We start from the raw sequence: 14,576 nt of genomic DNA on the forward strand, positions 1-14,576 counted from the left end.
CCCAGGGGGCATCCTTACCAGATGCCCGAACCACCTTAGCTGCCTCTTTTCGATACAAAAGAGCAGCGGCTCTACTCCGAGTTCCTCACGAATGACTGAGCTTCTCACCATGTCTCTATAAGGGAGATGCCAGCCACCCTCCTGAAGAAACCCATTTTGGCCACTTGTACCTGTGATCTTGGTCATGACCCAGTCGTCGTGACCATAGGTGAGAGTAGAAACGAAAATTGACTGGTAGTTCGGGAGCTTAGCTTTCCGGCTCAGCTCTCTTTTGTCATAACATTGCAGAATCCAGCTGCCGTGCAAGGTAAACATGACACTGGACATGTGTCAGAATTCTCTATGGTATCGAGACTATCTCTCCACACAGTTACATATTCCATATGGGACTGACCCTGCTGGGGCAGTTTAAATGGATATTTATTTTAGACACTCCACTATGTGGCCCATGCAAGCGTGCGCATGGCTATAGTGCATTGTTTGAGGATGAGGAATTCTAAGTAATGACAACAAAACTGTCGTTGCGTCCACATTATGGACGAGAGCAACGGGGTGCACGCCTGAATTTTTGTAACTAGACGCCTTCTGTGTGCAGGGCTTTTAAGACATGACTGCCACAAATACTGATAAAAGCATATAGATTATAATAAGAATGTACCTTAGAAAGTAAAAGTGTGAACAACGAAAGTAGGAAGGAAATGGTGAAAGAGCAAGAATGTGAATGAGGTAATTAGGAGGACGGGGCTTGAAATACCAACTAACCAGGCTGCCTTTGTCTGACTCTGGGTCAGACTGTGTCTCTCACAAATTAATTACACAGATAGAATTCAAATGAAGAGCTGCATGATGCTACTTGGTGTCACACTTGGTCAAATATTTAAGCAAATGAACATTATGTGAACCAAACAAGTAAAACCAACAGACGATTATATGTTCTTGAACATGGTATTATGTATTTTAGATCAGCAGTCCCCAACCCCCGGGCCGCGGACCGGTACCGGTCCGTGGGTCATTTGGTACCGGGCCGCAGAGAAAGAATAAATAACTTACATTATTTCCGTTTTATTTATTATCTGAGTCTGAACGATGTTTTATTTTGAAAAATGACCGGATTCCCTCTGATACATCCGTCTATGACTCACTCTTGACACTTGTCTCGGTCACGTGATACGTTGCCACTAAAATTAAACCCACAAGCTAGCAAAATGAGTAAAAAACAAACGTCTTTGGAAAGTTTCTTTGCGAAAGGGGAAAAGGCCCAGTGAGGAGACAGAAGAAGAGCCTACGACTTCCAAGAAAAAGAAAGCTGCATTTAACAGACAATACCAGGAGTCCTACTTAAAATATGGATTTATCGCGACAGGTGATTCCCGCGCACCATGCCCACTCTGCATAATATGCGGCGACCGACTCTCTAATGAGGCAGTGAAGCCTTCAAAACTGCTTCGCCACTTGGAGACCAAGCACCCTGCATTAAAAGACAAGCCTTCGGAGTATTTTGAAAGAAAAAAGCATGAACAAGAAGGACAGAAGCAATTACTGAGGGCCGCCACATCAACAAATACAAGTGCACTGAGAGCATCATACTTGGCGGCTAATCGTATTGCTAAGGCTAAGAAGCCATTCACCATTGGTGAAGAATTGATCCTGCCCGCCACTAAAGACATTTGCCGTGAACTTCTAGGAGAGGCTGCGGTTAAAAAGATAGCACAGGTGCCTCTTTCAGCTAGCACCGTCACTCGGCGTATTGAGGAAATAGCAGAGGACATTGAGACACAATTGTTGGAGAGGATTAATACATCACCGTGGTACGCACTCCAGGTTGACGAGTCTACAGACTTGTCAACCTGTCAATAGACAACAAGGCAATACTACTTGTTTATGTGTGATATCTTTATCAGGAGGATGTGCATGAGGATATGTTATGTGCACTATCATTGCCAACCAAAACCACAGCCGCTATTACCACTATTACCACTATTACCACCAACTATTCAAGTCGCTGGATGATTATATATCAGGAAAACTGAAATGGTCCTTTTGTGTTGGCATATGCACAGACGGAGCTGCTGCCATGACCGGACGGCTGTCTGGTTTAACTACTCGGATTAAGGAGGTTGCACCTGAATGTGAGTCTACGCATTGTGTCATTCACGGAGAAATGCTGGCCAGCCGAAAAATACCACCGGAACTTAACAGTGTATTGAATGATGTCGTTAAAGTTATTAACCACATCAAAGCACACGCCCTTAACTCGCGCCTGTTCGAGCAGCTTTGTGAGGAGATGGACGCGGAGCACAGACACCTTCTCTTATACACAGAAATAAGATGGTCATCCCGAGGGAGATCGCTGGCTAGAGTATTTGAATTACGAGAGCCGCTGCAGAGATTTCTCTCAGAAAAAAAGTCACTGCTGGCAGCACATTTCAGTGACGAGGAATGGGTCGCAAAACTCGGTTACTTGTGCGACATATTCAACCTGCTCAATGAACTCAATCTGTCACTTCAGGGGAAAATTACAACGTCTTCAAGTTGGCAGATAAAGTAGCTGCATTTAAAGCCAAACTGGATTTGTGGGGACGGCGCATGAACAGAGGTATATTTGACATATTTCAAACATTCGCGGGGATTTTGGAAGAGACTGAGCCCAAGCCTTCATTCTCCCAGCTGGTGCACGATCACCTGTCTTTGCTATTAAAAGAGTTTGAGCGCTACTTCCCAACCACAAAAGGCCCACGAACTGCCAAGGAATGGATCCGCGACCCATTTGTCAACAAACCAGGTGAATCCAGCATGTCTATGCAAGAAGAAGATCAACTGCTGGAGATCGCAAATGACGGCGGCCTTAAAAGTATGTTCGAGACAACAACTATGCCGGTGTTCTGGATTAAAGTCACGGCAGAATACCCTGAGATCACCACAAAAGCACTGAAAACCCTGTTGCCATTTCCGACATCCTATTTGTGTGAATTTTGACTTTCTGCAATGACAGCAACCAAAACAAAATTACGGAGTAGACTGGACATAAGCAACACACTTCGGGTGTCATTGTCTCCCATTACCCCTAGATGGGACCGTCTCGTTGCAGAGAAACAAGCTCAGGGCTCCCACTGATTTAGCGTTATGGTGAGTTGTATTTTTCATGCACTTTATATTTGTTTTTGTGTTGTATCTTATTTTGAAGGCATGTTTAAACGGTACCATAGCGACCAGAGAGTGTTAGGGGGCAGAGAGGATGTTACTCATGTTATGTTGTTGGCGCGATGTTACGAGGACGCTGCTAATAAAGTTGCATACAAGTACACAGTGGATTCACGTTTATTATTATATTAAAAAATACCATTGTTTTTATGCCGGTCGTATCATTTTATTTTGTGTATTTATCCGCCACACCTTAAAGACCGGTCTGTGAAAATATTGTCTGACATTAAACCGGTCCGTGGCGCAAAAAAAAGGTTGGGGACCGCTGTGTTACGCATAACATTTTTCATGTTTTCATGTTTCACTTCTTACACCTTTATTTATACAGTGAAAGAGCAGACTGAGACACAGGTCTCTTTCACAGCTGAGCCCTGTGCACAGCATCATTTTAAAAAAAAAATTAGAAACACAACACAATTACAAATAACAATTATATTTACAACAATTTGTTCATTAAGCATGGCTTTAAATTGCCAAGCTGAAACCAAGACACCTTTGAAACTCATTCCAAGTAAAAGAGGCATTGTATACAAACGCAGTTTTGCCCAACTCTGAATGAGCCCAAGGAACCTCTAGTACCAACGAATCTTTGGAACGAGTCTGGTACTTGCGGATGAATGCACCGTGACACGTTCATACAACTCAAGAGGCTTCTTGTTTATTTGTCTCCTGACATGTGAACAGTATGGGTCGTAGCATACAGCATTACATCCTAGGACATTTTCCCGTCTGCCTTAAGCAATGTGTATCACGCCCCCTTGTGGCAGCGTCATCACTATGCAAGTAACCTTACGCCATTAACTAGATCCAGCATGTGAACAGTTAGATGACACTAGAGACCAACGAGTCCCAGCCCACTAGAGTGTACAGAACACAATGGTGTGTGCGAAAATTGGCACCAGTAATAAAAAAAAACCAATGCTGCATGATCGACTGCATCTAAAGGTTTTAACACCCAGTGTTGTAATATAACTGTACTTAAGTAGAATTTTCACGTATCTATACTTTCCTTTGTTATTTATATCTCCAGAAACTTTTACTTTTACTCCACTATATTTCCTAAATAAAATGTATTTTTACTCCACTACATCTCCCCTAAGCATCTTAGTTACTTGTTACTACAAAAAAAAGTTTATTGAATCATTGCTCCTATATTACAAGTTAATACACGCTCCATTCCAGTTGTTGCAAAGCAAAAAAAAACAGACGATGACCACCCCGATGACAGTGGTGCTAACGATAACGTTACACACCTTTGGCCATAATCAAACGTTTTTTTACTTTTACTTTTACTTCTAATACTTAAGTACATTTAATATCATTACTTTTGATAAGTACAGTAAACATCAGATACTTTAAGTCTTTTACTCAAGTAATATTCTAAAATACTCTGTCTGGTTTGGTGGCACATGGGATAGAGTGTGCAAGAGGCAGGACTTGATGCAGATTACACCACTGTCACATAGGCAGTTCGTATTTTTTATTTTAATATATAAGTATATTTTATGTTTATACTATGTATGTATATATTTATTTAACAATACCAAGCGTCTTGTATGCTTTTTGGAATGAATAAAGTTTTATCTGATCTAATTCTGTTTCTCTACTGTTCAGCTAAAGAACAGACTGGTTCAAATGTACTTATTAAAACTAAATACCATGTAAACTCTTTTTTAGGATGAACTTCACAACTTGACTGGCAAAGTGAGTGAAGCATTATTCCTGATAGGGTGCTAGGCCTGATAGGAGTATAACCTCTGAACCAGTATTAAATTAAACCATTATCATTATGTAATTGATTGAGAAATAATTAGATTTGTATACAACCGAGGACCCCCTCATGTATTTGCAAGTTATAATTTGATGTAGTCTATTGAAGTGACGTGAAGGAACAACATAGAAAAGTGTATTAGAAAGATATTAAACATGTTTAGACATATTTGCAGATTCTAAGAGTTATAGATTTGTTAGATTAAAAAGTAGATAAAGTAGCTAATCTATGAACTATTACAGATTTAAAAATTTTGTATAATTTGTATATGAAATATGAAGCTTTTTCTAAAGAAAAAATTAATCTAAAAACCTTTTCACGTACCCCACTTTGGAGATCACTGATGTACACAATAATGTATGTCTATGAGGGAATTTGGTCCTCATATTACCATTAAACTCTCTGTCTGTCTCTGTCTCTGTCTGTTTGGATGTGTGGGGACACCGTGTTGACCCCAGCAGATGTCAAGTGATGCTACAACAACAGAACAGAAAGTATGGATGGCACACCAGCTAAGGCTCACTTAACCTCAACTGTGAGGACACACACACAGTTTCACAGATAGATGAAAGCAAAAAGCTTGTATATCTCAAATTCACCTAAAAACATACAAGGCTATTAAAGAATTTGAAAGGATGGAATAATGCCCATGTTGTATTTATTTGTGTAAAAACTATACAAAGAGTGGCACCTGAGGCCTGTACTACGAAGCGAGATTTGGCGTTAACGAGGTAACTTCAGGTTCAACCCAGGGTTTTCTGTACTACAAAGGTGGATCACTTGTGATCGGGTTCAATCGCCGTGGTAACTTGTGCTGAACACCTAACCTGGTCAGGAGCAGGTTATGTTGGAGATCAGAGATCAACTGGTGTAAAAGCACCGCCTACCGACCAATCAATACTCGATAGATAACAGCGTCACCGTTCTTAGAAGATCAGGCGGAGCTCGGTGCACAGAGAGAGAGAGAAAGTTAAAACATTTAGAGACCGACAACCCCGTTAGCATTCCCTGATGTGTATATTTATGAAATATATAGATTGTAATGGGAGGGAATTACATATCGGCTTGGCTTCTTGAGCCGTGTGTTGTTCAGTTTGAATTATGTTTTTATATTTTTTATTTGCTCTTACGATCGCTTACCACTTCCAGGGTTGCAACTGAAATACTAGGCTAAAGCAACGACAGTTTATGGAAAGTGCACAAGTGTAGTTATGGTCAGATCTTGGTCTTGACTGATGGGGAAGTGATATTAATAAGCGTTGTGATTTACACATAACATGCCAGCTTTCCTTCCTGTTTTAGGAAACAGCGACTGTATTGCTTTTTGCCTGCAAAACCGTGTCTGTGTTCTTCATATTTATGTAGAATTATAGTTTGCTCTTCTTATGTAAAATATGTGGCTCTGGTAGATCTGGTAGTAGCGATTGGTCGTGCTGTGCAAACACCGCCTCTTTTATGTGAACGTGTGCGCCGCTGGATTGGGAAACCCTGGGTTGACTGAACTAGTTGATAACCAGCGTCGTGACACAGGTTATGCAGGACCGCGGGTGTTAGGTTAGGTGAAGACGGGTAACTGAAAGAAATCCAGGACATGTTGATCTCGCTTCGTAGTACAGGCCTCTGGATAGCTCACCTGGTTGAGCGTGCGCCCCATGTACTAAGGCCCAACAAATTATTAATTATTAAATAAATAAAACAAAGATGCAAAGATCCATCTAACACTGAATCATCAGTCCTATATGGCAATACCCTGGTTTCTACAATGCCATGTAAACACCTTATCCCAGTGTAAGTTGTCATACCCCTGTTAACAGACCTTGATAACTTCTTTAGTAATCGGGTTATTCGTGCATGTATACACCTTATCCGGAGTATTAGTGCGTTCCATTTACCTCGGAATTCGGAAGCCGAAGCTGGGAATGACGTCACACCCGAGTTGAACGCGTCCCATTTACAAGTCGGATTTTCGCTGAAAAGTTGTCAATGTTCGCCCCACAAGTTGTTGTTTTTTTGACAAAGGTCAACAGGAAGAAAACCCTTATTCCGACCAGCTGTACATTGGCAGAGCGCCACCTACTACCGGAGGTAGAGTTACTCCCATCACTCTTAACCGTTCATGTACACGGGGAGAACTGGCACAACTTAAAGACCAAACCCTGTTACTGCTGTGCATGGAAATGCACTGATTGTAGCTCCTGTCTGGAGGAAACCTGAGCTGGCACCGAGCCTGATGACAACCAGCACAGAGTGGAGATGAGGCTCTCTGTACAAACCAATGTGATGGACTCCTGTTGAGCTAATTAGTAGCGAGCTGGGGCTAGCTCTTTAAAGCCCACTGAAGGAGCCAATCATGGGCTTCGCCTGCTGCGAAGCCCATGATTATTACATTAAACCAGCCAGTCCATGTCACCCAATTAGCTAATGCGCATGATAACAACTAAATGACATGAAGGCTGAGAGTATCAATCTTTCCTATAAGGTGAGACAACAGCCGTTTGTATTGTTGTATTAGGATATTTTAATGGCCAGTGTGAACAGGAGGAATGACTACAGCATGCACAAATTATTTCAATGTTCATATGGGCACTTGTGATCATAGTATTTTTCAAATAATTCTCAAATCATACATTTTTATTTGTCAAAAAATTTGACAATCTGAAAATCGGTGCAGTATAAGTGTTGCTTTCAGTGAATTCGTTCTTAGTAGTAGTGCATTCTCAGTGTCCATTACTGGCTGCCACAGTCTCTTTTCTACGCTACCACTAGGGGCTGCCAACATCAGACATTTTCAAACCCTATAAAAAGCAAAATAGCACCAATCCAAAACTGTATTTATTTAATGGATCTTATGGCAAGTGTAATGTGAAAGGTGATCCTCATGGTAAGGAGAACAGAGAGTTTATATTAATATTGTTAATAATGCACCTCCTTAAAAATGTAACTACATTTAGGCTAAAGTGGCTATGGAGATACCATTTGGGACACCACAAGAACTGTAATTGATCACATTCGGCTGCTTGTTGCTGATGCCAGTAAAGATTGTTGAGAGTGGAGACAACATGAAGGAAGTTTTTGAAAAGGCTCAGTGCAGCTTTTTCTTTTCAGTAACACACATCTAACAACAACATTTCTACAACAAACTCTCTGTTAGCCGATATCTATTAAAAGAATAAATGACCGTAAACAGTAATTGCACAGAAAGTCTCATTTGCAGTCATAAGACTGGATCAAGGGAAGTACATTTCCAGGATAAAGCCTGACATCCAGCGCGTGTCAGGCTTTGCCCCTCTTTTTAGGCTCTCTGGTAACTGCGTCCGGAGCTTAGCCTATTCCAGAATGTATCTGTGGTGTAGCCAGACCTTACTCCACAGAGCTGTGGAGATAAAGCTGGCAATGCGAGACTACACGGACAGTAAATTATGTGAGTGGTGCCTTAGTTGCTTGCCTGGCTATGAAATAATCATGATTCTGTAGAGCACACACACAGTGTTGAAGTGAATCATTTATAGAAGAAACTATTTATATAAATGTATATTTGCACTCCATGGTCTTACATACAACTGTGCTTAGAGTCAAGCTCAGACAGAGAATGTGTCTGCTCTGTTTCCACTGTTCACGAAAAAGGTGTGAAATTTGTCATAAATTGGTAGAAATACTGGAGAATTGTTACCGCGGGAGGTAACCTGGAGAGGGCAATGAAAAACAGGAGTCTCCCAGGAAAATCAGGAGGGTTGGCAGACAGGAGTAAGTTTGCCGCTAACAGCCTGCTGTACGGCTCATTTTCTGTAACCAGTGTGGCATCAAAGCATGCTGGAATTAGCAAGATGGCTAACTAGCCAGCCGGGTAATAATGTAGTGCTTAATCCAAACACTTTTGTCAGAGCGTAAGAAAGCACATACATTGCTTCAGATAAGTGACAACTTCATATTTATACACAAGACGGATCCTTTGACATAATTTGTTGTTATCCACTGATGTCAGTCACTACAAGGCTGCTGTCAAATGCAAATCCGCGATCCTTTCTAGCCATAACCACCCACTGCCACATCAGACTCTGTTGTAGTGATGGTGCCGTGGCCAGAGTACAACTTTATTATTACTGATAGAAATGAAGACCATAATTACAAAATAACGCCAGAGTTGTAATAAATCATAATTGCATGTGTAAATCACTGAAGCAGTAGCTTCTCCAACTGACCTGCCACTGGCCAACCATGCAGCACTATAATTGCACTGGGAAGTTTCCAACAAGGAGTGTGTTTAAGTTTCACTTCCTCGGCTGCCATTTATTTCTACAGACCACTGCTGTCAATAACAAAGTGTCCATGGTGGACATGAGTGTTTAAATAGTTATATATATAGTTATAGTTAAAAATAACATACTGTTGACTCATAATATGCATGAACTGGTACTGCTGCCTGCTTCCTCTAAGCCACACACACACACACACACACACACACACACACAGAGACACAGTGATTGTATAACGTTTCCTCTCCACTACAAAATGGCACTAACCTGACATGCCAGATGGTTTGTCACCCATCTGAGAAGCTGATATTGGAAACTGTTTGGAAAAGTGCAGGAACTTACAAAAAATACCTGCCAGGTGATTGGATAAATCATCTGATGACACACTGACCTTCAGGATGTGACTGCACGGTCACCTTCTGAGTCCAACCTTGGTCTGTATAATAGCTGACAAACTGGTAAATAAATGTTGCCATTCATGCCTACATGCTGGGAAATGCTGTTCTCCAGTGTTGTAGTACTCAAGTCTTGGTCTCGTGACCACTTTTTGAAGGTCTCAGTCTCATCATGGAATCGACTGCATTTTACTCTAATACTAGTCTTGTCTCGGTCCAAGATAAAGAGGACTCCAGGATTTCATTTCAAGACCTACAGGGATTGTTTGTATTGTTTGCTCATAGAAAACAAAGAGATATTCCTACACATAAAATTCACCTCTGCAATCCCTTTTGGTTATTTTATCAAGGCATTTCTTATGCTACACTTATGGCAATAAAAAGGGGGTGAATGAAGAATCTTAATTTGTTTTCTGTGGGTGTTTTTTATGGGAATGTGGATATTTCAGGTTCATTTGAGGAGAGCCTTTGGTTAGCATTTTCCACGTTATCGTGTCATGCAGTGTGGGTCTCGCCCTGCCGTGTAGAATACTCTGCAGAATTACATGAACAATGTCATCACATACCAAGCTATATGTTTAGCCTAGATATGTGAATGATCACATGGTGGAGGGCTGGTTATTAACACAGCCTAGCAGTCGCAGCGTAACAAGAATCCATTCCCATACCTCCAAAGTGCTCTAGCTCGTATCGGCCTGTGTCATAAACTAGCTACAAGATAATACAAACTGTCCAAACACAACAAGCAGCTGGTTGCAAAATACACATGGGATCATACAGTATAACAGTCTGGGTTGCAGTGTGCCTCTGTAAAAAAGGCTGGGCCTAAAAGCTGCACTAATCAATATTTTGATATGAACAATGGATCAAATGATTTTGTGCAATGTGTAATGTAAAAGGACTTGTTCATAGTGACGAACCCACTGAACTTTTTAACATCTTTCAGCTCATTGTTTTGTTTTGTTTTTAAAACCAGAACCTCCCCTCAACCCTGTTCCCAGCAGCAATAGGGAGATGTTTTCAGAGGAAAAGCTCTGATAAACCGACTGTATACTACCTGCAACAGCAGACAGACACAGATAGCAACTAGATGGTAAACATGGTGGAACATTTAGCAACTAAAGAGTCAGATATTTCCCTCAGGAGTTAACCAGAGCTAAACAAGAGTAAATATGGGACTTAGATTCATCTGGTGGACACAAACATAACTCCAAATCATTGTTAATGTTGCCCTGTCTGTGGGGTGTATAAATAGGTCACTGCCTGCTAACATGTTTGTCATAACTAGTTTATAAGGCGACGATATGTCAGTGTTGTGTTTATTGGAGATTTAACACATGACCTCTCTTTAAGACATGGCCACAAGTCAGTGTCTTATATGGACTTTAATGTTCCTGTCAAAGTGACAGTTGCTGGCATACTACATTTTAAAGTCACTTAACAAATTACTAATCAACTAGTCATTTATCAAACCCCAACTCTAGATACAATGTTGTACTGAGAAAGTAATATGTAAGGAGTTACTCTAAGGAACTAAAGTTAGACTTTGTATAACTACTTTTTACGGTAAGAAATCCAAGACTCGCAAAATAATCATAGCCAGTTGGCTTTCAGTTGGTTCAGCAGTGTAACTGAAAGGGAAAAGTCTGTTTACAACATAGTTGTGGAAGCCCAAGAAAATTGAAAAAAAAGTTGTCATTGGTATCTTAAAATCAAGGTATTAGTCAAATTATGACCTGTATCTTATGATTTAGAGTCAAACATATCTTATTCTTATTTTAAAATATCTTACTCATTTTCAATGGACACTTAAAATATCATAAGCTATAAAAATGTATAATTATGTAATTTGAAAACATAATAAGATATCAAAGAACATAAAATAGGCCTACATAAAGATATATAAGAAAAAAGTATAGGCTTAGATTGAGGCTACATTACTACATTACTGTAAGTAATAAAAAAAAAATGATAATAGAATAAATAAAACTAACATAGTTGTGTTATAAACTGGGCCTGTGTATTGTTAGCTGCCTACAGCCCAGAAGAGGTTAGGCCTAAGCAATAGAAAGTGGTGCTCATGTAGGATTAACATTAACATATCACAATTTAGGCTATTCATAACTTATTTATTATATAGCCTAACTTATTTGTGAAGTGATAACCATAACCATACTTGCCCTGGGACGGTGCAAATGTAACGACTAGGACTAATTAGTAACGAAAGTAAGAAACGTCTTAGGCTATGAGTTATTTAACTAGTTAATGCTTCATTTCTTCGAGTAACGAGCCCTACCCCTGCCGAGCCCACCTCCTGCAGCTGCTCCAGCTCCAGCCTCAGCGTCTCCTGCTCGGCCTCCAGCTCGGCGTACTGCTGCTTCAGGCTCTGGTTCTCCTCCAGAACCACCAGCCCGCACTCCGCCGCCCGGATCTTCTCGCGGTTGGCCTCCGCCAGCTCCCGAGTCAGACGCTGCACCTCGACCCTGCACTGCTCCACCGTGTCCCCACATCCTGCTCCACCGGCAGCCATCGCTGCTCTCTCCCTCCCTCTGCCCTCTCCTCCCTGCGTCGGATGAGCAGAGAGCCCCGGCGGAGGGAGAAATAGCTGAGGTAGACAACAAACCCCCACCGCTTCCCCTCAAAAGAATCACACCGCTGCTTCAAAGCTCATGTTTAAAAAATAAAAAAAAATTAAGTGTCAATATAAAAGAAACACCCGCAAATATCCTTAAAGCGTTGTCATCCTCACCATCACCAGAGAAACTCATCTTCTGCCATGTGATGCTCTAAATGATGCAGCTTTTTATCTTCCGTTGCCCGCATCCTTCTCCCCTCCCTCTGCTCTGTTTTTCTGCTTATTCACCGGCATCAGGACGCCATCTCTGCCTGCAGCCGTGAGGCAAGGCACACTCCCCGCTCTTTGTCCTTCTGCTGCAGGCTCAGGGTACAGCCCTGCCTCACCTAATGAGACAAAGAATAGGATATCAGGAGCTGTAGCCTAAATGAGCCGTTTGGAAATCACACTGATCATTATAGACAAGTTTTTCTTTAGTTTTACGCAACATTTTCTTTTTACGTTAGCCTACTACTGTTGTAATAAAAAAAAATGTCCACATTTGTTTTTCTTTTTACAGGTTTTAAAGTTTTAATTTATTGATAATTAACTTGAAAATGTAGGTGCTGTCCACAATAGTAGCCTACTTGTTTTATTGTTTATAGGAACACATTATTTATATTGAATTAGGCCTATATTTATATTGAAATTCTTTAGCTTAGATTATGTTACTCTTTTTTTTCTACCTGGCAAAGTAAATAAGGGCAGTTGTGATACATCAAAATCGGTATAATTTAATATGAGCCCAAAAAAACATTAGGCCTTTGTAATATGTCACTTTTATAGTATGTTATCACAATAATATAGTACTTTATGCTAACATTTATATTTACCTGTAAATTCACGTGATAGGCTTGTTTATATAAAATTATATCATCGCTTTATACTTTTGCCAAAATGTATTATTCAATGATAGTGTCAAATCATAACACACAACAATTCCACCCAAATGCAAGTATTTGACAGTGGCAAGGGAAAAACTTCCTTTTAACAGGCAGAAACCTCAGACAGAACCTGACCATAGGTCATCTGCCTTGACCAGTTAGAGAGAGAGAGAGACAGAGAGATGCAAAGCAACTACAATAATACCTAACTATAATATTTATAGAAATATGACTTATAATAATTATAGCAGTGGGTATAATGGAATGACATGATGAACGGTGGCAATTATAATAACAGTAATGATTGTAGAACAATAATAATAATAGCAGAGGCATCCAGCATGACCGCGGTAGCAGCTGCAACCACAATCCAGGTGCCACCACAATCAAAGGAAATCTGCGAGGCAAGAAAGCACAAGGACTCCTGGGAAGAAGTTAAGTTAGTAACATGCATTAATGAATGCACTCAGATGAAGAGAGAGGGGAGGAGAAAGGAGCTCCGTGTGTCAGGAAGTCCCCCACAATAGCAGCACAACTAAGAGCAGGTCCAAGGCAAACCTGGGCCAGTTCTAACTATAAGCTTTATCAAAGCGGAGAGTTTTAAGCTCTTAAATGTGGAGATGGTGTCTGCCTCCCAAGCCACAACTGGGAGCTGGTTCCACAGGAGAGGAGCCTGATCTGAAGGCTCTGGCTCCCATTCTACTTTTGAAGACTCTGGAAACCACAAGTAACTCTGCATTCTGGGACCGCAGTGTTCTAGTGGGGTAATTATAAGCTCTTTAAGATAGGATTGTGACTAATCATTAGGAGCTTGGTAGGTGAGGAGAAGGGCTTTACATTAAATTAATTATTTCAATACAGGGAGTCAGTGCAGAGAAGCTAATACAAGAGAAGAAAAACCCTGTCTAGGTAAGTAGAAATGTATGAAAATAAAGAAGAAAATTCCATACCCTATGTGCATTCAAACGGAGAAAAAGAGAGGTTTGCCCTTTATTCATATAATAGTTCTATATTAGTTCTAGGACACTGGGATGAATGGGTGCGTGTCAATTAGCAATGTTTAGTTTGAAATAACCTTTTTGTACTTGATATCTTAATTTCCTATTACTGTAAAATAGTAGGTTATAGACCTTTATATCTCTACAATGCATTGTGTTGTCATTGTCATTGTATAGCTATCCTTCAAAACAACAGGATTACTTTATAATCTTATCCTGACAAAAAACATGTTGATAAAAATGTGTGAAACCACACGTGTGAGATAATAAGGCGTTTACAATTGGGTCATTAAGTTGAAATACAGGAGTAGAAGACAAATACAGCTAAGGATGAACACTTTATTATGGTATAAATGTGTGCTGTTTATCAGTGTAAAGTGAAGGAATTAATTTCCTGCAGGGGGCAGCAGTACGCCAGAGATGCGTTTATCCTGCCAAAAAGCACATGGAGAAGTCGTCC

The 14,576-nt window shown here is 40.6% G+C and overlaps 1 protein-coding gene across 1 annotated transcript in view; it reads right to left on the reverse strand.

Moving 5' to 3' along the window:
* Positions 1 to 12,211, reverse strand: part of LOC144537659 (protein bicaudal D homolog 1-like) — a 66,776-nt gene extending 54,565 nt beyond the window's left edge. Inside the window, exon 1 of the mRNA XM_078281444.1 lies at positions 11,932 to 12,211. Within this exon, the coding sequence (XP_078137570.1) occupies positions 11,932 to 12,150 (219 nt within the window). The 5' untranslated portion in view covers positions 12,151 to 12,211. The remainder of the gene's footprint in view (positions 1 to 11,931) is intronic.
* Positions 12,212 to 14,576: the final 2,365 nt, after the last annotated feature.

The sequence above is a fragment of the Sander vitreus genome, chromosome 23 (assembly GCF_031162955.1).
Source record: "Sander vitreus isolate 19-12246 chromosome 23, sanVit1, whole genome shotgun sequence".
Classification (NCBI taxonomy): Eukaryota; Metazoa; Chordata; class Actinopteri; order Perciformes; family Percidae; genus Sander; species Sander vitreus.